Source organism: Taurulus bubalis (assembly GCF_910589615.1).
Source record: "Taurulus bubalis genome assembly, chromosome: 9".
NCBI lineage: Eukaryota > Metazoa > Chordata > Actinopteri > Perciformes > Cottidae > Taurulus > Taurulus bubalis.
Window position 1 is genome coordinate 28,759,348 of NC_136597.1, and position 24,798 is coordinate 28,784,145.

A 24,798-nucleotide genomic window follows, 5' to 3' on the forward strand; every position below is an offset into this window, starting at 1 on the left:
CCAACTGGTTTAGAGTTTTGATTTTGACCCCGCCATTATATCATACAGATAGACACAATATTAATAAGTTAATAATTGATGTATTGGCGTCACAAACATAATTTATTCCATTTAAAGCTTCACACACAAAGCCATGGTGTCGTTATGATCACTGCCTGTTTTACATCTATTGTCCACTTGGTGGCGCAGTAGAGCAAATGAAGCTCCATGAAGCGTCGGGACATGAGCGAACCGATTGGATGGAAAGCTTCAAAGCTTCAGGAAGCTTCATCTCTCATCACTAGCTATCAGTAATGGTGTGTTCACACCATAAGAGACATGAAAGTGCCAGGTAATAACACCTGCATTAACGTGTAATAACACCTGCATTAACATGTAATAACACCTTCATTAACGTGTAATAACACCGTCATTAACGTGTAATAACACCTGCATTGTGTAATAACACCTTCATTAACATGTAATAACACCTGCATCAACATGTAATAACACCTGCATTAACATGTAATAACACCTGCATTGTGTAACAACACCTTCATTAACATGTAATAACACCTTCATTAACGTGTAATAACACCTGCATTAACGTGTAATAACACCTGCATTGTGTAATAACACCTTCATTAACATGTAATAACACCTGCATTAACGTGTAATAACACCTGCATTAACATGTAATAACACCTTCATTAACGTGTAATAACACCTGCATTGTGTAATAACACCTTCGTTAACATGTAATAACACCTGTATTGTGTAATAACACCTTCATTAACATGTAATAACACCTGCATTAACATGTAATAACACCTGCATTAACATGTAATAACACCTGCATTGTGTAATAACACCTTCATTAACGTGTAATAACACCTTCATTAACGTGTAATAACACCTGCATTGTGTAATAACACCTTCATTAACATGTAATAACACCTGCATTAACGTGTAATAACACCTGCATTAACATGTAATAACACCTTCATTAACGTGTAATAACACCTGCATTGTGTAATAACACCTTCGTTAACATGTAATAACACCTGCATTAACATGTAATAACACCTTCATTAACATGTAATAACACCTGCATTAACATGCAATAACACCTGCATTGTGTAATAACACCTTCATTAACATGTAATAACACCTGCATTAACAGCTGGACTTGGTGAACGGGTGAGAACATCTGGAACCGTTTATTAGAAAAATGCAAACACCTACAGAAGATTTGAAATGCCCAAATTAAACAGATGTGAAAGAGAAATAAAGTGAAATATAAAACACGATGTTTGTATTTCCTTTATGTACATTTACTGACATTACTCAACAAGAAACATGTTCAGGAAGTATTTGGTGTTTTGTAAACTAATTGTGACATACAACCAACTCACAACACAAAGGGAAGAGATGTTCAAAAAGTACAAGTTTGATTCGACACGAACGTCGAAACATTATATTAATAAATGATTCCTCTTTAAACTCAGGACTGTTTATTATCTGCAGGTCTGAAACAACAAACTCCTCATCGTTATTAAAGAGAACATGTTTAATAATTGCCCTTTGACAGTTGATGCAAACATGAAAAGAAATACAGGTTCACTTCATTTGTTTTACTTGAGGCATTTTTAATCTTCCATACATTCTGCTGGGAGGCTTGACGCCGGTAGAGGTTCTGAGCGGATCCACTGAACTGGAGAACCTTGAAGCACCAGTGACCCATGAGAGGAACGCACACAGCCGAGTGGGAAACTAAGACAGCTTCTGACCTGGGAGTCCAGCTGGTTACAGGCTAGCGGCGCTAAAGGGACAGGAGCGCTGCTTCCTGGAGCTTAAAGTAGTGTTTAGAGAACGAGCCGGATGCGTTTGAAGAGAATAAAGACGACAGCAGAGCGGTGAAGAGGAGGAAAAATATTCTGAGTAGAACCGACATGATTCTGTGAGTGAGATACGTGGCTTTGCTTTGTGTAGGACAACGCTCGTAAACATCGCTACTGTCCCTTTAAGAGGCGGATCAGGGTCTACGAACACTTGAGGAAGCTGAGGGCTGATGAAGAGGAGGCAGCGAGGTGAAGGTTAACAGAGTTCCTCCCCCCTAAGTAACGCTGTGACACAATATCAATCACATCCAGGTTCAGCTCAGATCATTGAAAAACAAAGAAATATGACATTTATACATTATTGGAACTTATTCAGAGAAGTGGACTTTTTAAACAGCGGCGTGCGTTGGAGCGCCGCCTCAGTGCTGGTGACGAAGAGGACGACCCTCCAACCCTCCAACAGGACCGACCCTGGAGACACACATTCAGGAGGAGACAAGAGGAGACAAGAGGAGACAAGAGGAGACACACATTCAGGAGGAGACAAGAGGAGACAAGAGGAGACAAGAGGAGACACACATTCAGGAGGAGACAAGAGGAGACAAGAGGAGACACACATTCAGGAGGAGACAAGAGGAGACAAGAGGAGACACACATTCAGGAGGAGACAAGAGGAGACAAGAGGAGACAAGAGGAGACACACATTCAGGAGGAGACAAGAGGAGACAAGAGGAGACAAGAGGAGACAAGAGGAGACGCACATTCAGGAGGAGACAAGAGGAGACAAGAGGAGACGCACATTCAGGAGGAGACAAGAGGAGACAAGAGGAGACACACATTCAGGAGGAGACAAGAGGAGACAAGAGGAGACAAGAGGAGACACACATTCAGGAGGAGACAAGAGGAGACACACATTCAGGAGGAGACAAGAGGAGACAAGAGGAGACACACATTCAGGAGGAGACAAGAGGAGACACACATTCAGGAGGAGACAAGAGGAGACAAGAGGAGACAAGAGGAGACACACATTCAGGAGGAGACAAGAGGAGACAAGAGGAGACAAGAGGAGACAAGAGGAGACACACATTCAGGAGGAGACACCGTCTGAGTCCAGAAGACGAGTTCCACTGGACGGTCGTCCTCGTCCTCAGACTACGCCGACACCTTGTTGTCTTTCTGCAACGAGAGACACAAACTGCTGAAGACAGAGAGACAACACGACCACCTTAACTACCACACCTAACTACCACACCTTAACTACCACACCTTAACTACCACACCTAACTACCACACCTAACTACCACCCACCCCTAACTAACTACCACACCTTAACTACCACACCTTAACTACCACACCTAACTACCACCCACCCCTAACTAACTACCACACCTTAACTACCACACCTAACTACCACCCACCCCTAACTAACTACCACACCTTAACTACCACACCTTAACTACCACACCTTAACTACCACACCTAACTACCACCCACCCCTAACTAACTACCACACCTTAACTACCACACCTAACTACCACACCTAACTACCACACCTAACTACCACACCTTAACTACCACACCTAACTACCACCTACCCCTAACTAACTACCACACCTTAACTACCACACCTAACTACCACACCTTAACTACCACACCTTAACTACCACACCTTAACTACCACACCTTAACTACCACCCCTAACTACCACCCACCCCTAACTAACTACCACACCTTAACTACCACACCTTAACTACCACACCTAACTACCACCCACCCCTAACTAACTACCACACCTAACTACCACACCTTAACTACCACACCTTACTACCACCCACCCCTAACTAACTACCACACCTTAACTACCACACCTAACTACCACCCACCCCTAACTAACTACCACACCTTAACTACCACACCTTAACTACCACACCTTAACTACCACACCTTAACTACCACACCTAACTACCACCCACCCCTAACTAACTACCACACCTAACTACCACACCTTAACTACCACACCTAACTACCACCTACCCCTAACTAACTACCACACCTTAACTACCACACCTAACTACCACACCTTAACTACCACACCTAACTACCACCTACCCCTAACTAACTACCACACCTAACTACCACACCTTAACTACCACACCTAACTACCACCTACCCCTAACTAACTACCACACCTTAACTACCACACCTAACTACCACACCTTAACTACCACACCTAACTACCACACCTAACTACCACACCTAACTACCACACCTAACTACCACCTACCCCTAACTAACTACCACACCTAACTACCACACCTTAACTACCACACCTAACTACCACCTACCCCTAACTAACTACCACACCTTAACTACCACATCTAACTACCACCTACCCCTAACTAACTACCACACCTTAACTACCACACCTAACTACCACCTACCCCTAACTAACTACCACACCTAACTACCACCTACCCCTAACTAACTACCACACCTACCATTAACTACCACACCTAACTACCACCTACCCCTAACTACCACACCTAACTACCACCTACCCCTAACTAACTACCACACCTAACTACCACCTACCCCTAACTAACTACCACACCTACCTACCACACCTAACTACCACACCTACCATTAACTACCACACCTAACTACCACACCTACCATTAACTACCACACCTAACCCAACTACCACCTACCCCTAACTAACTACCACACCTACCCTAACTGCCATAAGACGTCGCAATATATATATGCCGACATTAGTGAGATGTGTTATTGAGGAGTCATTTCTGTCGGACTTGAGAGCAGCTGTTGCTTCATAGACACAGCTCACTGGTTACCATGGTGATTGGGCAGACAATATCTTAAGACAGGAAGTGGAGACTCAGCCGAACGCTATGCTTGTTATGTTTGTAGAGTTAAAATGTTGATATGCTTGTTATATGGGGCCCATAGACCTCATATTGGCCCATAGACCTCATATGGGCCCATAGAGGTCTATGGGCTCATATGAGGTAACCCTAACCATAGACCCATATGATCTAGGGGACTATGAGGTCTATGGGCCCTATGAGGTCTATAGAGGGGACTCTATGAGGTCTATGGGGACTCTATGAGGTCTATGGGCCCATAGAGGTCTATGGGCCCATAGACCTCTATGGGCCCATAGAGTTCCTATGAGTCCTTGCTGGCATCGCCACACTGCATAATAATAATAACAACTCCGGGGTCTCACCCTGTATGCTGATAGGTCGGCGAACTCCCGGCCGGCCTGGTTTCCACGGTAACCTCCTCTGAAGCCGCCTCCCCCCTGCGGAGGCCCGAAGGAGCCCCGGCTCGCCGAGCGGCCTCTTCCTCCTCGGAAGCCCATTCCTCCTCTTCCTCTGTACCCTCCTCTTCCTCGACCGTGACGGAGAGGGAGGCCGAACGTCTCGGCATTCATCCTCCTCTCCTCCGCCCAGGTCTGCCTCCGCTCCCTGAGGAAGGGAAGAGGAGGAGGAGAAGAGGTGAAGGAGGAGGAGGAGGAGGAGGAGAAGAAGAGGAGGAGGAGGAGGAGAAGAGGAGGAGGAGAAGATTAAGAGGAGGAGGAGAAGAGGTGAAGAGGAGGAGGAGGAGAAGAGGTGAAGAGGAGGAGGAGGAGAAGGAGGAGAAGAGGTGAAGAGGAGGAGAAGAAGAGGTGAAGAGGAGGAGAAGAAGAGGTGAAGAGGAGGAGGAGAAGAGGTGAAGAGGAGAAGGAGAAGAGGTGAAGAGGAGGAGGAGGAGAAGGTGAAGAGGAGGAGAAGGAGGAGGAGAAGAGGTGAAGAGGAGGAGGAGGAGAAGGTGAAGAGGAGGAGAAAAGGTGAAGAGGAGGAGGAGAAGAGGTGAAGAGGAGGAGGAGAAGAAGGTGAAGAGGAGGAGGAGGAGGTGAAGAGGAGGAGGAGGAGGTGAAGAGGAGGAGGAGGAGGTGAAGAGGAGGAGGAGGAGGAGGAGGAGAAGGAATAGAAGAGGAGGAGGAGGAGGAGGAGGAGGTGAGGAGGAGGAGGTGGAGAATGTGAAGAGGAGGAGAAGAAGGTGAAGAGGAGGAGGAGGAGGTGAGGAGGAGGAGGTGGAGAAGGTGAAGAAGGTGAAGAGGAGGAGGAGGAGAAGGAGGAGGAGGTGAGGAGGAGCAGCTCACCTGGGGAACCCGGAAACTCCAGACTTCTCATTAGCTTTCCTGAAAAGACAGAAGACAACAACACACCACAATGAGAGAGAGACGGGTAGAGAGAGAGAGAGACAGACAGACAGACAGACCTGGTGTCGTCGCAGGAGATGTTGTCGAAGAAGGACTTGGACTTGTCGTAGTAGACGGTGGGGCTGGCCGGCTCGCCGCCCTCAGGGCCGTCGCTGCTCTGGGTTTCCACTGCGGACTCCAGCTTCTGCTCTCCGTTCACCGTCTGCTCTGCCGACTCCGTCTTCTCATCTGAGGACCAGAGGACCACGCTTCATGTAGCTGAGGCTTTCATCCAAAGAGACTTACAAGAAGTGATTCAACCATGAGGACAAACTCAGAGCAACAAGAATCAAGAAAGTACAATTTCTTCAACAAACTACTATCAGTCAGTAACATGTAAGTGCTACTTTCTTTTTTCAAGGTCTAGTCTGAAAAGATGTGTTTTTAGTTCACGGTGGAATCTCTCTCTACTAGAATGAATCCAGATGTTTTCACATGAATATAAAATAGGTATTAGAGATGTATTATGATGTTTAACTTCATAGAGCTCATTGTTACACTTCATCAACACTAAAGGATGAATATAAAATACTATCTTTTATTCACTTATGTGAATTGTGTGTTTATCACAGAAAAAGTATATAACTTGTGATGGATCAATGATTGGCACCAGGGATCACATCCCCCGTGGGCCCCGATCCCCCGATCCCCCGTGGGCCCCGATCCCCCGTGGGCCCCCGATCCCCCGTGGGCCCCGATCCCCCGTGGGCCCCGATCCCCCGATCTCCCAATCCCCCGTGGGCCCCGATCCCCCGTGGGCCCAATGCCCCGTGGGCCCCGATCCCCCGTGAGCCCAATGCCCCGTGGGCCCAATGCCTCATGGGCCCCGATCCCCCGATCCCCCGTGGGCCCAATGCCCCGTGGGCCCCGATCCCCCGTGGGCCCAATGCCTCATGGGCCCCGATCCCCCGATCCCCCGTGGGCCCCGATCCCCCGTGGGCCCCGATCCCCCGTGGGCCCCGATCCCCCGTGGGCCCCGATCCCCCGTGGGCCCAATGCCTCATGGGCCCCGATCCCCCGTGGGCCCCGATCCCCCGTGGGCCCCGATCCCCCGATCCCCCGTGGGCCCAATGCCCCGTCGTACCTTTCAGCTTCAGCTTGCTCTGGAACTCGCGGTCGATCTCCTCCTTGTTGAACTGGGCGTTGGCGCTCTCAAAGTCAAAGTCCTTCTCAAACTTCATGGGTCCGTCCCGCCGGACGTTGAAGCGTCCTCTGCCGCGGTGCCCGCCACCACGGCCACGCCGGCTAGCCGGAGCGCCGCCCGCCGCTGGAGAGAACACGAGGAATTAGAAGGAAGAAGCAGAACTAACAACACGAGGAAGGAACCAGAACAAGGTGTACTGTTAGAACATGATGATCAGCCTTTGAGAAACCGACATAGCCTGACGTCAATCATCGGGGACATTTAAGCTGGATAATAGAACATTTGATCCACTTAGTTGAACCACGTACGAGGAACGGGGCCCTATTCTATAAGAACATTTAGTTTGTTTAATAACAGAACAAGGTGTAGACCTGTTCTATAAGAACATTTAGTTTGTTTAATAACAGAACAAGGTGTAATGGTAGGGGAAACACAGGTCTGGGGCTCACCTGGGTGGCTGAAGACAGAGTGGGTGAGTCCTGCAGAGGGAGTCCTGTCTGCAGCAGTGATGTGAGAGGACGAGATGGTCCGGGGTGCAGACCAGCTGCTGCGCCCCCCCCCTGACCGGCTCCCCCCTCCTCGGGTCCACGGCGTCCTGGTGCTGGACCTTCTGGCCGGCGGTGGGGGGGGCCGTGCGACCGTGGGCGGGGCTCCTGCGCCCCAGGCCGGGGGCCGGAGCAGTGGGGGCGGCGGTCGGGGCGCTCTGGATCACCTGCTCCAGGGTGGGGCTCTTCCTTAAAGGGTCCAGGCTGGGGCTGCTGCGTCCTGGGGAGGCAGGGGTGAACCAGAGCCGGGATCAGTGTTAGTGGTTCCACTAAAGTTCATATACATACATACATACATACATACATACATACATATATAAATAATAGAGGACATGAATGTAGTCTTGCTGCCGCTCAATACCCATGATGCATTGCTGCCCCTGCACCCCCTCACACAGACCCTGAACCCAGAGAAGAACTCACCAACACCAACGGGTCCAAACTGAGGCGACACCAGGGGGCTGGTGCTGAACTGGTTGTAGGCCGGAACCGGAGCCCGGTTGAAGAGTCCGTAGGAGCCGGCGGACTGGAACGGGGTGGGGGGGGGCGGCGGAGGAGGAGCTGGAGCTCATGGAGGACTGAGGGACAAGGTTAGCATCACACTGGAGCTCATGGAGGACTGAGGGACAAGGTTAGCATCACACTGGAGCTCATAGAGTACTGAGGGACAAGGTTAGCATCACACTGGAGCTCATGGAGGACTGGGGGACAAGGTTAGCATCACACTGGAGCTCATGGAGGACTGAGGGACAAGGCTAGCATCACACTGGAGCTCATAGAGTACTCAGGGACAAGGTTAGCATCACACTGGAGCTCATAGAGTACTCAGGGACAAGGTTAGCATCACACTGGAGCTCATGGAGGACTGGGGGGACAAGGTTAGCATCACACTGGAGCTCATAGAGTACTCGGGGACAAGGTTAGCATCACACTGGAGCTCATAGAGTACTCAGGGACAAGGCTAGCATCACACTGGAGCTCATAGAGTACTCAGGGACAAGGTTAGCATCACACTGGAGCTCATGGAGGACTGGGGGACAAGGTTAGCATCACACTGGAGCTCATGGAGGACTGGGGGACAATGTTAGCATCACACTGGAGCTCATGGAGGACTGGGGGACAAGGTTAGCATCACACAAGAGCTCATGGAGGACTGGGGGACAAGGTTAGCATCACACTGGAGCTCATGGAGGACTGAGGGACAAGGTTAGCATCACACTGGAGCTCATGGGGGACAAGGTTAGCATCACACTGGAGCTCATGGAGGACAAGGTTAGCATCACACTGGAGCTCATGGGGGACAAGGTTAGCATCACACTGGAGCTCATGGGGGACAAGGTTAGCATCACACTGGAGCTCATGGGGGACAAGGTTAGCATCACACTGGAGCTCATGGGGGACAAGGTTAGCATCACACTGGAGCTCATGGGGGACAAGGTTAGCATCACACTGGAGCTCATGGAGGACTGGGGGACAAGGTTAGCATCACACTGGAGCTCATGGGGGACAAGGTTAGCATCACACTGGAGCTCATGAGGGACAAGATTAGCATCACACTGGCTCCACCTGCTCCGCGGGGGACGGAGCCTACCTGCACGATGGCCAGGTCCTGGGGGAGGGAGGTTTGGGTGTGGGAGGAGCCCTGTGTGGGCGGGGCCTGTGTGGGCGGGGCCTACCTGCACGATGGCCGGGTCCTGCGGCAGCGAGCAGGGCGGCTTGGGCGGCTCGCACACCGTCAGGTCCTTGATGTCGCTGCCTCTGAAGATGATGTACTCAAAGGTGTCGTCTCGAGGAGGAATGGGCCGGTCGGTGGGCCGGTCCTCTGTGCCGAAGGACCGCACTGAGGGAGAGACACGAGTTACACCATCAGTCATGTATGCATGCATGTATGTATGTGTGTATATATGTACATATATGTATACATATATATACATATATGTACATATATACACACATACATACATGCATGTATGTATGTGTGTATATATGTACATATATGTATATATGTATACACACACATACATACATGCATGCCCCATGGTCCCCATGGTCCCCCATGAGGACCCATGCCTCCATCAGGACGCATGTCTCCATGAGGACGCATGTCTCCATCAGGACCCCCATAAGGACGCATGTCTCCATCAGGACCCCCATGAGGACGCATGTCTCCATCAGGACGCATGTCTCCATGAGGACGCATGTCTCCATCAGGACCCCCATAAGGACGCATGTCTCCATCAGGACCCCCATGAGGACGCATGTCTCCATCAGGACCCCCATGAGGACGCATGTCTCCATGAGGACCGGGTCCTCATGGTCCCCCTTGGTCCTCATGGTCCCCCATGGTCCTCATGGCCCCCCCGCCCCCGTCCCGTCCCGCACCTTTCGCCAGCGCCACGGTGGAGTTCTCGGTGTCGATGGTGTACAGGATCCCTTCATAGCGGATCTCGGCTTTGGAGATCAGGCTGATCTTGCTGCCCAGGTACGGGGTCCCGCCGCTCATGGCGTCCTGCGGGGTCGGGGGTCCGGACGGGCCGCGGAGTGGACGAGCCTCCGGCCCGGGAGGTCGACTGGAGCGGGGTGGACGAGCCTCCGGCCCGGGAGGTCGACTGGAGCGGGTTCTACGAGGAGTTTCTCCGGGTTGAGCTTTTCTTTCCACCGTCACCGCGACAACAACATGGCTTCCTCATCCTCCATCGGGTGGCTGAGCGCGGGGGCTAACGGGAACTCCGTAATATCGCGAGACCTCGAGATGTAGAGCTGTGCGGGTTAGAAGAGCCAACACGTCAACGTCGAGTCATCCGTCCTCCATTTACACACGTGTGTTAGTGCAGTACATGAAGTACATTAACCAAGTACATTAAGTATACACTCGTGTGTTAGTGCAGTACATGAAGTACATTAACCAAGTACATTAAGTATACACTCGTGTGTTAGTGCAGTACATGAAGTACATTAACCAAGTACATTAAGTATACACTCATGTGTTAGTGCAGTACATGAAGTACATTAACCAAGTACATTAAGTATATACTCGTGTGTTAGTGCAGTACATGAAGTACATTAACCAAGTACATTAAGTATACACTCGTGTGTTAGTGCAGTACATGAAGTACATTAACCAAGTACATTAAGTATACACTCGTGTGTTAGTGCAGTACATGAAGTACATTAACCAAGTACATTAAGTATACACTCATGTGTTAGTGCAGTACATGAAGTACATTAACCAAGTACATTAAGTATACACACGTGTGTTAGTGCAGTACATGAAGTACATTAACCAAGTACATTAAGTATACACTCGTGTGTTAGTGCAGTACATGAAGTACATTAACCAAGTACATTAAGTATACACACGTGTGTTAGTGCAGTACATGAAGTACATTAACCAAGTACATTAAGTATACACACGTGTGTTAGTGCAGTACATGAAGTACATTAACCAAGTACATTAAGTATACACACGTGTGTTAGTGCAGTACATGAAGTACATTAACCAAGTACATTAAGTATACACTCGTGTGTTAGTGCAGTACATGAAGTACATTAACCAAGTACATTAAGTATACACTCATGTGTTAGTGCAGTACATGAAGTACATTAACCAAGTACATTAAGTATACACACGTGTGTTAGTGCAGTACATGAAGTACATTAACCAAGTACATTAAGTATACACTCGTGTGTTAGTGCAGTACATGAAGTACATTAACCAAGTACATTAAGTATACACACGTGTGTTAGTGCAGTACATGAAGTACATTAACCAAGTACATTAAGTATACACACGTGTGTTAGTGCAGTACATGAAGTACATTAACCAAGTACATTAAGTATACACACGTGTGTTAGTGCAGTACATGAAGTACATTAACCAAGTACATTAAGTATACACTCGTGTGTTAGTGCAGTACATGAAGTACATTAACCAAGTACATTAAGTATACACACGTGTGTTAGTGCAGTACATGAAATACATTAACCAAGTACATTAAGTATACACACGTGTGTTAGTGCAGTACATGAAGTACATTAACCAAGTACATTAAGTATATACTCGTGTGTTAGTGCAGTACATGAAGTACATTAACCAAGTACATTAAGTATACACACGTGTGTTGGTGCAGTACATGAAGTACATTAACCAAGTACATTAAGTATACACACGTGTGTTAGTGCAGTACATGAAGTACATTAACCAAGTACATTAAGTATACACACGTGTGTTAGTGCAGTACATGAAGTACATTAACCAAGTACATTAAGTATACACACGTGTGTTAGTGCAGTACATGAAGTACATTAACCAAGTACATTAAGTATACACACGTGTGTTAGTGCAGTACATGAAGTACATTAACCAAGTACATTAAGTATACACTCGTGTGTTAGTGCAGTACATGAAGTACATTAACCAAGTACATTAAGTATACACACGTGTGTTAGTGCAGTACATGAAGTACATTAACCAAGTACATTAAGTATACACATGTGTGTTAGTGCAGTACATGAAGTACATTAACCAAGTACATTAAGTATATACTCGTGTGTTAGTGCAGTACAAAAAGTACATTAACCAAGTACATTAAGTATACACTCGTGTGTTAGTGCAGTACATGAAGTACATTAACCAAGTACATAAAGTATACACACGTGTGTTAGTGCAGTACATGAAGTACATTAACCAAGTACATTAAGTATATACTCGTGTGTTAGTGCAGTACAAAAAGTACATTAACCAAGTACATTAAGTATACACTCGTGTGTTAGTGCAGTACATGAAGTACATTAACCAAGTACATTAAGTATACACACGTGTGTTAGTGCAGTACATGAAGTACATTAACCAAGTACATTAAGTATACACACGTGTGTTAGTGCAGTACATGAAGTACATTAACCAAGTACATTAAGTATATACTCGTGTGTTAGTGCAGTACAAAAAGTACATTAACCAAGTACATTAAGTATACACTCGTGTGTTAGTGCAGTACATGAAGTACATTAACCAAGTACATTAAGTATACACACGTGTGTTAGTGCAGTACATGAAGTACATTAACCAAGTACATTAAGTATACACTCGTGTGTTAGTGCAGTACATGAAGTACATTAACCAAGTACATTAAGTATACACTCGTGTGTTAGTGCAGTACATGAAGTACATTAACCAAGTACATTAAGTATACACTCATGTGTTAGTGCAGTACATGAAGTACATTAACCAAGTACATTAAGTATACACACGTGTGTTAGTGCAGTACATGAAGTACATTAACCAAGTACATTAAGTATACACTCGTGTGTTAGTGCAGTACATGAAGTACATTAACCAAGTACATTAAGTATACACACGTGTGTTAGTGCAGTACATGAAGTACATTAACCAAGTACATTAAGTATATACTCGTGTGTTAGTGCAGTACATGAAGTACATTAACCAAGTACATTAAGTATACACACGTGTGTTGGTGCAGTACATGAAGTACATTAACCAAGTACATTAAGTATACACACGTGTGTTAGTGCAGTACATGAAGTACATTAACCAAGTACATTAAGTATACACACGTGTGTTAGTGCAGTACATGAAGTACATTAACCAAGTACATTAAGTATACACACGTGTGTTAGTGCAGTACATGAAGTACATTAACCAAGTACATTAAGTATACACACGTGTGTTAGTGCAGTACATGAAGTACATTAACCAAGTACATTAAGTATATACTCGTGTGTTAGTGCAGTACATGAAGTACATTAACCAAGTACATTAAGTATACACACGTGTGTTAGTGCAGTACATGAAGTACATTAACCAAGTACATTAAGTATACACACGTGTGTTAGTGCAGTACATGAAGTACATTAACCAAGTACATTAAGTATACACACGTGTGTTAGTGCAGTACATGAAGTACATTAACCAAGTACATTAAGTATACACACGTGTGTTAGTGCAGTACATGAAGTACATTAACCAAGTACATTAAGTATACACACGTGTGTTAGTGCAGTACATGAAGTACATTAACCAAGTACATTAAGTATACACTCGTGTGTTAGTGCAGTACATGAAGTACATTAACCAAGTACATTAAGTATACACACGTGTGTTAGTGCAGTACATGAAGTACATTAACCAAGTACATTAAGTATACACACGTGTGTTAGTGCAGTACATGAAGTACATTAACCAAGTACATTAAGTATATACTCGTGTGTTAGTGCAGTACATGAAGTACATTAACCAAGTACATTAAGTATACACACGTGTGTTGGTGCAGTACATGAAGTACATTAACCAAGTACATTAAGTATACACACGTGTGTTAGTGCAGTACATGAAGTACATTAACCAAGTACATTAAGTATACACACGTGTGTTAGTGCAGTACATGAAGTACATTAACCAAGTACATTAAGTATACACACGTGTGTTAGTGCAGTACATGAAGTACATTAACCAAGTACATTAAGTATACACACGTGTGTTAGTGCAGTACATGAAGTACATTAACCAAGTACATTAAGTATACACTCGTGTGTTAGTGCAGTACATGAAGTACATTAACCAAGTACATTAAGTATACACACGTGTGTTAGTGCAGTACATGAAGTACATTAACCAAGTACATTAAGTATACACACGTGTGTTAGTGCAGTACATGAAGTACATTAACCAAGTACATTAAGTATATACTCGTGTGTTAGTGCAGTACAAAAAGTACATTAACCAAGTACATTAAGTATACACTCGTGTGTTAGTGCAGTACATGAAGTACATTAACCAAGTACATAAAGTACACACACGTGTGTTAGTGCAGTACATGAAGTACATTAACCAAGTACATTAAGTATATACTCGTGTGTTAGTGCAGTACAAAAAGTACATTAACCAAGTACATTAAGTATACACTCGTGTGTTAGTGCAGTACATGAAGTACATTAACCAAGTACATTAAGTATACACACGTGTGTTAGTGCAGTACATGAAGTACATTAACCAAGTACATTAAGTATACACTCGTGTGTTAGTGCAGTACATGAAGTACATTAACCAAGTACATTAAGTATACACACGTGTGTTAGTGCAGTACATGAAGTACATTAACCAAGTACATTAAGTATACACACGTGTGTTAGTGCAGTACATGAAGTACATTAACCAAGTACATTAAGTATATACTCGTGTGTTAGTGCAGTACAAAAAGTACATTAACCAAGTACATTAAGTATACACTCGTGTGTTAGTGCAGTACATGAAGTACATTAACCAAGTACATTAAGTATACACACGTGTGTTAGTGCAGTACATGAAGTACATTAACCAAGTACATTAAGTATACACTCGTGTGTTAGTGCAGTACATGAAGTACATTAACCAAGTACATTTAGTATACACACGTGTGTTAGTGCAGTACATGAAGTACATTAACCAAGTACATTAAGTATATACTTGTGTGTTAGTGCAGTACATGAAGTACATTAACCAAGTACATTAAGTATACACAGGTGTGTTAGTGCAGTACATGAAGTACATTAACCAAGTACATTAAGTATACACACGTGTGTTAGTGCAGTACATGAAGTACATTAACCAAGTACATTAAGTATATACTCGTGTGTTAGTGCAGTACATGAAGTACATTAACCAAGTACATTAAGTATACACACGTGTGTTAGTGCAGTACATGAAGTACATTAACCAAGTACATTAAGTATATACACGTGTGTTAGTGCAGTACATTAACTAAGTACATTCATAAGTATATTAATAAGTACATTAATAAGTACATTAAGTAAGTACATTAATAAGTACATTAACTAAGTACATTAATAAGTACATTAAGGACACGTGTATTAGTGCAGTACTTTAAGTACATTAATAAGTACATTAATGAGTACATTAACTAAGTACATTCATAAGTACATTAATAAGTACATTAATAAGTACATTAAGTAAGTACATTAATAAGTACATTAACTAAGTACATTAATAAGTACATTAAGGACACGTGTATTAGTGCAGTACTTTAAGTACATTAATAAGTACATTAATGAGTACATTAACTAAGTACATTCATAAGTACATTAATAAGTACATTAATAAGTACATTAAGTAAGTACATTAAGTAAGTACATTAACTAAGTACATTAATAAGTACATTAAGGACACGTGTATTAGTGCAGTACTTTAAGTACATTAATAAGTACATTAATAAGTACATTAACTAAGTACATTCATAAGCACATTCCTACACGGCAACGTTAGTATGTCGAAGCTATCGATCAGTGATTGGTTTACCTGCGGGACGCGTGCGCGCGCACCTGAACGCGCACACCGAAAGTCTGTTTGTCCTATTTCTATGCTCGAAAACAGCGCGGCTCCTGCGCGCATGCGCACATCCTAAAACCCGATTTGCACAACGGTCCAGCATCAAAGATGGCGGGAGCCTCCGACCCGCTGGAGGACATGCTCTTCACCGAGGTGGACGAGAAGGCGGTCAGCGACCTGGTGGGTTCCCTGGAGTCGCAGCTCGGAGACCGGAAAGCTTCCGCCGCTCCGTTTCCCGCCGGGAACCGGGACGGAGCGCCGCCGGCCGCCGGGCAGCTCTCCGGGAAAGCGCGCGACCGAGCGGGGTCTCCGGACCCGCAACAAGGGCACCCCGGAGCGGGGCTGGACCCGGAGCCCGCAGCGGACGAGCCGCTCTCCGGGAGAGTGCTCCCGTCCTCCGGGTCCGCGGTCCCCGCCGGAGCCGGTCCCCCAACAGCCACTATCTCCCCGGTACCGGGACCCGTAACTCTCACCACCCGGTCCGCAGCCAGCTTCCCCCGGGCTCCGGGTCCCGGCGCCGAGGCGGTCCGGACCGCGTCTCCCGGACTGCACGGTGTGAACGGAGCCGGGGTCGTGACGCTGGTGCCGGCGGCCCCTGCGGCGGCCCCGGGGCCCGGCTCGGTCCTCAGCACCGGGGGCTCCGCGGGCTTGTCCCCCGCGGCCCCCCTGCAGAGACAGCCGGGTCCGGTGGCCCAGAACGGAGTCGAGCCCAAAGGGGGCCCCCCCGGCCCTCAGGGGGTGAACCACAGCACCCCTCTGGTGCACCCCAAGGTGCTGGTGCCCAGCCAGAGCCCAGTCCTCCAGACCAGCACCCCCATGACCGGGACCAGCACGGCCGCCGTGACCCTGAAGCCGCTGGTGAACGGCGTGGGCCCCGTGGTGAGGCCCCCGGGGGCCCCGCTGCTGGCCCTGCAGCAGCAGAGGCCCGGCCTGGTGGCCCCCCGAGCGCCGGCTCCTCAGACGCCCCTGGCAGTCCGACCCCAGCAGCAGACCACCATCCAGCTGCCCCCCGGGTTCACCATGCCTCCAGGTGAGACAGAGAGAGAGAGAGAGAGAGAGAGAGAGAGAGAGAGAGAGAGAGAGAGAGAGAGAGAGAGAGAGAGAGAGAGAGAGAGAGAGAGAATGATGATGATGATGATGATGATTCCTCTCTCAGGTATGGTTCTGGTCCGGACTGAGACGGGTCAGCTGGTCATGGTCCCCCAGCAGGTTCTGGCTCAGGCTCAGGCCAAGACCCAGCAGGGCCAAGCCGGGCTCAACCTCCAGAGACCCGGGACTCCGACCGCCGGGGCCAACATCCGGGTCAGCACCGCCGCCACGGTAGGTCTGACACACACACACCTGAGACACACACACACCTGAAGATCATCAATAGCTGATTGAACCTGATGGTGTAAAGGGTTCCCATGATGCCTTGCTGCAGCTTAACGTTTCTCCCTCCCTGTCGTCTGCAGGCTCCTCAGACCGTCCGCCTGGCGTCCCCCGTTCAGACCAGAATGGTTCAGCCTCCGTCCACCACGACCGTACAGGTGTGTCCTCTGTCCCTCCTCTCCTCGGGTGGCGTGTGGTCAGGTGACCGTGTGGCATGTGGTCAGGTGACCGTGTGGTCAGGTGACCGTGTGGCATGTGGTCAGGTGACCGTGTGATCAGGTGACCGTGTGATCAGGTGACCGTGTGATCAGGTGACCGTGTGGCGTGTTGCAGAAGACCATCACGGTGTCCCCCGGTGGAGCGGTGGTGAAGATGGCCGCCCCCCAGAAGACCCAGGTGGTCTCAGCCCTGAGGACCCCGACGCCGGCCCCCCCTCCCACGCCGGCTGCCAGGGTCTCCGTGGTGTCCCAGGTCTGTCCCGTCTCCTCTGTCCTCTCTCTCTCTCTCTCTCTCTCTCTCTCTCTCTCTCCACACCTGTGTGACCAGCTTTGTTACCGTGCCAACAGGAGATGCAGGAAAACGTGAAGAAGTGTAAGAACTTCCTGGCGACGCTCATCAAGCTGGCGTCTCACAACTCCCCGTCACCCGACACCTCCAAGAACGTCAAGTCCCTGGTGCAGGACCTGCTGGTAAGACCTGTAATACAGGGGTTGTATAGTACTGTTGTTTGTTATGATATTATAACTCAAGTCCCTGGTGCAGGACCTGCTGGTAAGACCTGTTATTTTTTTAAACAGTATTATATATTTGTTCTTAACTGGAGTTCTGTGTTCATTCAGGATGCAAAGATTGAACCCGAGGAGTTCACCAGTCGTCTGCAGGCTGAGCTGAAGTCCTCTCCACAGCCCTACCTCATCCCCTTCCTCAAGGTACAAGTACTACTACTACTACTACTGTCCTCTCCACAGCCCTACCTCATCCCCTTCCTCAAGGTACAAGTACTACTACTACTACTACTGTCCTCTCCACAGCCCTACCTCATCCCCTTCCTCAAGGTACAAGTACTACTACTACTACTACTGTCCTCTCCACAGCCCTACCTCATCCCCTTCCTCAAGGTACAAGTACTACTACTACTACTAGAGAGAAAAGAGAGTCGGAAAGCTGAACGCAGGTGGCGAAAAACTAATCTCCAGGTTCACTGTGGTATCTATAAAGAGAGACTTCACAATTATAATTTGGAACTTAGAAATGCAAGACAGGCCTTCTTCTCTGACATCATAACCAAAAACAAAAACAATACACGTGCCTTATTTGCTACCGTGGACAGGCTAACAAACCCTCCGGTGTCGGTAACGGCTACGCTCCAATCCACCTGGGCATGCAATCAATCTGACTCCTATTTTGCTGATAAAATTCAGAGAATTAGACAAGCAGTCGGTGGCTCCACACCAACCACAGGATATGTGTTGTCCCCATCTTTAAATAGCATCCATTCAAATATCATGACACAATTTCACTCACTTAACCAAAGAAGCCTAGAAGACATTAAACAACATCTGAACACATCCTCCTGCTGCTTGGATATTCTACCAACACACTTTTTCAAAAATATTTCACACTGCATGACCGCTGATCTTTTACAAATTGTAAACACATCCCTTCTCTCAGGTGTCTTCCCACAAGCCCTAAAAACTGCAGTTATTAAACCACTTCTAAAGAAGGCTAGTTTAGACCCCGAAATATTGAAAAACTATAGACCAATATCAAACCTCCCATTCTTAAGTAAAATAATGGAAAAAGCGGTTTTTCAACAGCTGAACAACTTCTTAGCTGAAAATAACTGTTTCGATGTCTTCCAGTCTTTCGTCAGCACCACAGTACTGAAACTGCTCTTGTTAAGGTTTTCAACGACATCACTTAAACACAGACAGTGGCAGAACCTCAGTCTTAGTGTTACTGGATCTCAGTGCTGCATTCGACACGGTTGATCATGACATACTACTAGACAGACTGAAGTCTGGGTAGGACTCTCTGGCGCAGCACTTAACTGGTTTGAATCCTACTTGAAGGACCGACAATACTTTGTGTCGGTAGCTAATTACACATCAGAGCTGACTAGGATGACATGTGGTGTTCCCCAAGGTTCAATACTGGGGCCTCTTCTGTTCAACATCTACATGCTTCACTGGCTCAGATTATGAAAAACAACAAAGTGTGTTATCATAATTATGCAGATGACACACAACTCTACATAACTATATCACCAGGGGACTATAGTCCCATACAAGGGCTGGTAACATAACTATATCACCAGGGGACTATAGTCCCATACAAGGGCTGGCTAAATGCATTGAAGAAATCAATAACTGGATGTGCCAGAATTTTCTTCAATTAAATCAAGATACAACAGAAGTCATTGTTTTTGGTCCCAAGGACGAACGATTGAAAGTCAGTGCTCAGCTTCAATCACTGATGTTAAAAACCTCAAACCAAGCTAGAAATCTAGGTGTAGTTATGGATTCAGACCTCAACCTGAACAGCCATATCAAGACAACTACAAAATCAGCCTACTATCACCTGAAGAATATATCAAGGGTTAGAGGACTTATGTCTCAACAGGATCTGGAGAAACTTGTCCATGACTTTATCTTCAGTAGACTTGACTACTGTAACGGTGTGTTCACAGGTCATTTATCTTCAGTAGACTTGACTACTGTAACGGTGTGTTCACAGGTCATTTATCTTCAGTAGACTTGACTACTGTAACGGTGTGTTCACAGGTCATTTATCTTCAGTAGACTTGACTACTGTAACGGTGTGTTCACAGGCCTCTGTAAAAAGTCAACCAGAAAGCTGCAGCTGATTCAGAACGCTGCAGCCCGAGTCCTCACTAAGACCAGGAAAGTGGATCACATCCCTCCAGTTCTGAGGTCTTTGCTCTGGCTCCCTGTCAAACAAAGAATTGACTTTAAAATCCTGCTGCTGGTTTATAAAGCACTGAATGGTTTAGGGCCTAAGTATGTTTGTGATCTGCTGCTACCTTATGAACCATCCTGACCCTCAGGTCGTCTGGGACGGGTCTACTTTCTGTTCCAAGAGTCAGAACTAAACATGGAGAAGCAGCGTTCATCTTTTCTGCTCCACACATCTGGAACAAGGTCCTGAGAGCTGCAGGTCTGCTGAGACCCTCATAGACCCTCATAGACCCTCATAGACCCTCATAGACCCTCAGCTCCTTTAAGTCCACAGTGAAGACTTTTCTGTTTGCTGCTGCCTTTAACTGAACCAGATTCAATTACTGCATCTCACTACTGCATTTTATTTCTTAAACTGCACTGCAACTTTTATTCAACTTTTATTTTTTATTTTGCTCTTTCAACTTTTATTTTGCTTTTTGACTGTTTTAATGTTTTATTAACTGTTTTTAAATCTGCATTATGTTTTGATGCTTTTAATGGTTTTATGTGAAGCACTTTGAATCGCCCTGTTGTTGAAATGTGCTACAAATAAACTTGCCTTGCCTTGCTACTACTGTCCTCTCCGCAGCCCTACCTCATCCCCTTCCTCAAGGTACAAGTACTATAAGTACTACTACTTCAATACAGTTTATTTTGTATAGCCCAAAATCTCCCCTCCCCTTCAGAGCTTTACAGTCTGTAACATGACATCCTGTCCCGGGACCTCACATCAGATCAGGAAAAACTCCCCCAATAAAGATAGTAAAAACCTTTCACAGGGAAGAAAAGGGGAAGAAACCTGAGGGAGAGCAACAGAGGAGGATCCCTCTCCCCGGATGGACAGAAGAATAGATGTCATGTGACCAGAGTGAACAACGTAACAGAGTTACAGCACATTACATGAATATGACAAAGTATTCATATGAGTAGTATACGCATGGAACATGATCCAGATAACCACGACCCATGAAGCAGGAGGAGGGAGAGAGGAGGGGCAGCAGATAGGAGGTAGGAGACAGGAGATAGGAGACAGGGCTGCCATGTAACAAGACCAGTACAGAGACAAGTCCTTTATCAGCACTAAGGTCTAGCAAGACCAGAACAGAGACAAGTCCTTTATCAGCACTAAGGTCTAGCAAGACCAGAACAGAGACAAGTCCTAATGGAAGGTTAGAGATTGTACTACTGTCATACATGTTTGTGTGTATACATGCATGTATCTACTAGCATTTGTTCTCTGTCTTGTCTGACGTTTGTTTTTGTTGTTGTTGCCCCCTCAGAAAAGCCTCCCCGCTCTGCGTCTGTCTCTGCTCAGCAGCCAGCAGACTCTGGTAACCCCGATGGCTCCTCCCCCAATGGCCCCCGGCTCCATCACCGCCGCCACCATCAGGCCGCGGCTGCCCATCAGTCCAGCTGGCGCCAGACTGAACACGCCGCTCACCAACGCCACGGTAGGACCTGTCTGTCTCGCGGCTTGTCTGTCTCACGGTTTGTCTCACATCCTGCTGCACCAGCAAGGTCCCCCTGCTCAAGAAGGCACATGTACACCTGTCTGAAGTCTGCCAGTGAACACCTGAAGGCTTGGGAGAAGGGGGCGTGGTCAGATAAGACCAAACTCCAGCTCTTTGGCATCAACTCGCTGTGTTTGGAGGAAGAGGAACGCTGACTATAACCCCGAGCATGGAGAAGGAGACGTCATGCTTTGGGGTGTTTCTCTGCTGAGGGGACAGGGCGACTTCACCGCATCGAGGGAGGATGGACGAGGCCGTGCACCAGGAAATCATGGCCCACAACCTCCTTCCCTCAGCCAGGACACTGCGGATGGGTCGTGGATGAGTCTTCTATTACGACAATGACCCAAAACATACGGCCGAGGCCACAAAGGAGTGGCCTCCAGAAGAAGCACATGGAGGTCATAGAGCATACTGGTCAGTCTCCAGACCTGAATCCCAGAGGAGGAAGCTGAAGCTTTGTGTTGCCAAGTGACGGCCTCAAAAACTTCAGGATGTGGAGGATCTGGAAGAGGAGTGGACCACAATCCCTCCTGAGAACCTGCTGAGCTACAAGAATCCTCTGAGCTCTGTGCTGCCAGCCACGGTTTCTCCATCAAGTACTGAGTCATGTTTGAGGGGATCACATACTTATTTCACACAATCAAATGCAAAGAAATGTATAACTTTTATATGATGTGATTTTCTTTTTCTCTCTCACTGTTGAAATAAACCTTCCATTACATTTATAGACCGTTCATTGTGTGTGTGTGTGTGTGTGTGTGTGTGTGTGTGTGTGTGTGTGTGTGTATGTATATATGTATATGTGTGTGTGTGTGTATGTATGTATATATATATATATATATATATATATATATGTATATGTATATATATATATTTTCACAGCTGGATTATTTGAGTAATGTTTGTAAATGTTATTTCTTGTGTTCAGGTGATGAACAGAGCAGCAGTCCAGAGTCGAACACCTGTCGTCTTCACTCAGACACTCAGACCTCAAGGTGAGCCTCTTCATCAACTCATGTTCATCTCGTCTTCATCAATTTTTGTTCATCATCATGTTCTCTTCTTCATCATCATCATGTTCATAATTTCTTCATCTCTTTTTCATCATCTCTTCATCTGTGTTATTCTTTCTGTCAGCTGATCATTTATTAATATGAAATGTTCTCTTCAGGAACACTTCTCAGAGGACCCACAACTATAATCAATAAAAGTCCTTTGAACATGGCAGCACAAGCCAATCAGAGGAAGCTGAGCGACCCGGGGGGCGGGACATTCAGGTGAAGTGTGATCTCATAGGCCGGACTTCATTTTTCACAGAAAATCTGGTTAACTTGTTTCAAGCGGATTGAAAGTGATTGACAAGAAATAACATTCAATGAAAAAAGGCAAATAAAATCAGTAAATAATCAAATAAAGTACAACTGGATGAATGCAAAAAGAGCCGAGCAGCTCAGATCAAATATTCTCTGCGACAAACACTTGAATAAATCAAGTAAACCCAAAAGCTAAAGAGATTTAAAACAGAAACTGTGATCCTAAAGAGAATACGATCATCAAGCTGCTGATATGGTTGTGAATCTATTTCCCCTAATTTCTCCTTCTCCTAAACACAAAGAGTGAATGAGTCCAAGCAGCTGGTAGGCTGTAGTTCAGAGAGCGGCCAGCAGAGGGCAGCATGTCATAACAGAGCTATGATGGCACAACCGGAGAACTGTGGTACCCTGACGGGTCTTCATCCTCTCTGTGAGCACGCTGATGCAACATTGATCATGAAGATGCATGTGAATACATGTCTGATGCTCATCGTTTGGATAGAAAGAGATGAAGGAATGAATGTTTGAAATGATTCATAGATGTGTTGACGGGCAGCATCTGGTTCCTTCATGCTCCCTGAGACGTTCTCACTAATACTCATTGTAATAACTGTCGGCTAACAAAGAATAGAAGCAGCTGATCTCCATCTAACAGTGAGACAGGTAGAAGAGTCATGTGACCCTGAAAGGTGAGCAGCTTCTACCTGCTGCGGGTTCCTTTATGTTCATGCTCTGTGTGTTGGCGTCCTCAGAGATGACGACGACATCAACGACGTGGCGTCCATGGCCGGAGTCAACCTCAACGAGGAAAACGCCCGGATCCTCGCCACCAGCTCGGAGCTCGTGGGCACCAAGATCCGCTCCTGTAAAGACGAAGCCTTCCTGCCCGCCGGCCTGCTGCACCGCCGCATCCTGGACACAGGTGCTGTCTCCTGTCCCCCCTCACCTGTCCCCCCTCACCTGTCCCCCCTCACCTGTCTCCCCTCACCTGTCCCCCCTCACCTGTCTCCCCTCACCTGTCCCCCCTCACCTGTCCCCCCTCACCTGTCCCCCCTCACCTGTCTCCCCTCACCTGTCCCCCCTCACCTGTCTCGCCTCACCTGTCCCCCCTCACCTGTCTCCCCTCACCTGTCTCCCCTCACCTGTCCCCCCTCACCTCTCCCCTCACCTGTCTCCACTCACCTGTCCCCCCTCACCTGTCTCCCTTCACCTGTCTCCCCTCACCTCACCCCATCACCTCTCCACTCACCTGTCCCCTCACCTGTCGGATGATCATGTATTTATCTGAGATGTTGGAGCAGGTGTCATGTCTTTACCTGAGATGATGGAGCAGGTGTCACGTTGTCCATCCTCTGGTCCTCAGCTAAGAAGCTGGGTGTGACGGAGGTTCCTCTGGAGGTGGTGAACCTGGTGTCTCATGCCACTCAGTCCAGACTGCGCTCTCTGCTGGAGATGGTCTCGGCCGTCGCTCAGCATCGATCAGACGGAGGGAGGGTAAGAATCCTTCAGTCCCTTAGTCCCTCAAT

The 24,798-nt window shown here is 46.9% G+C and overlaps 2 protein-coding genes across 2 annotated transcripts in view; one reads left to right on the forward strand and one right to left on the reverse strand.

Annotated features, from left to right (window-relative positions):
* Positions 1-2,610: 2,610 nt before the first annotated feature.
* Positions 2,611-10,445, reverse strand: lsm14aa (LSM14A mRNA processing body assembly factor a). The gene is given in 11 exon segments (XM_079223131.1): positions 2,611-2,996; positions 5,068-5,308; positions 5,986-6,024; positions 6,105-6,273; positions 7,169-7,351; positions 7,678-7,778; positions 7,780-7,993; positions 8,197-8,318; positions 8,320-8,351; positions 9,450-9,613; positions 10,156-10,445. Coding segments are annotated over 11 exon segments (1,410 nt in total). The 5' UTR covers positions 10,277-10,445; the 3' UTR covers positions 2,611-2,972.
* A 5,762-nt stretch (positions 10,446-16,207) lies between these two features.
* The window catches only part of LOC306741210 (transcription initiation factor TFIID subunit 4-like), a gene marked incomplete at its 3' end in the record, with an annotated part of 19,300 nt that continues 10,709 nt past the window's right edge, over positions 16,208-24,798 (forward strand). Inside the window, exons 1-11 of the mRNA XM_079223461.1 lie at positions 16,208-17,144; positions 17,271-17,434; positions 17,569-17,709; positions 17,819-17,956; positions 18,052-18,174; positions 18,325-18,414; positions 21,726-21,896; positions 22,888-22,954; positions 23,131-23,236; positions 24,025-24,194; positions 24,636-24,766. Coding sequence (XP_079079587.1) covers positions 16,223-17,144; positions 17,271-17,434; positions 17,569-17,709; positions 17,819-17,956; positions 18,052-18,174; positions 18,325-18,414; positions 21,726-21,896; positions 22,888-22,954; positions 23,131-23,236; positions 24,025-24,194; positions 24,636-24,766 — 2,223 coding nt within the window. The 5' untranslated portion in view covers positions 16,208-16,222. The remainder of the gene's footprint in view (positions 17,145-17,270; positions 17,435-17,568; positions 17,710-17,818; positions 17,957-18,051; positions 18,175-18,324; positions 18,415-21,725; positions 21,897-22,887; positions 22,955-23,130; positions 23,237-24,024; positions 24,195-24,635; positions 24,767-24,798) is intronic.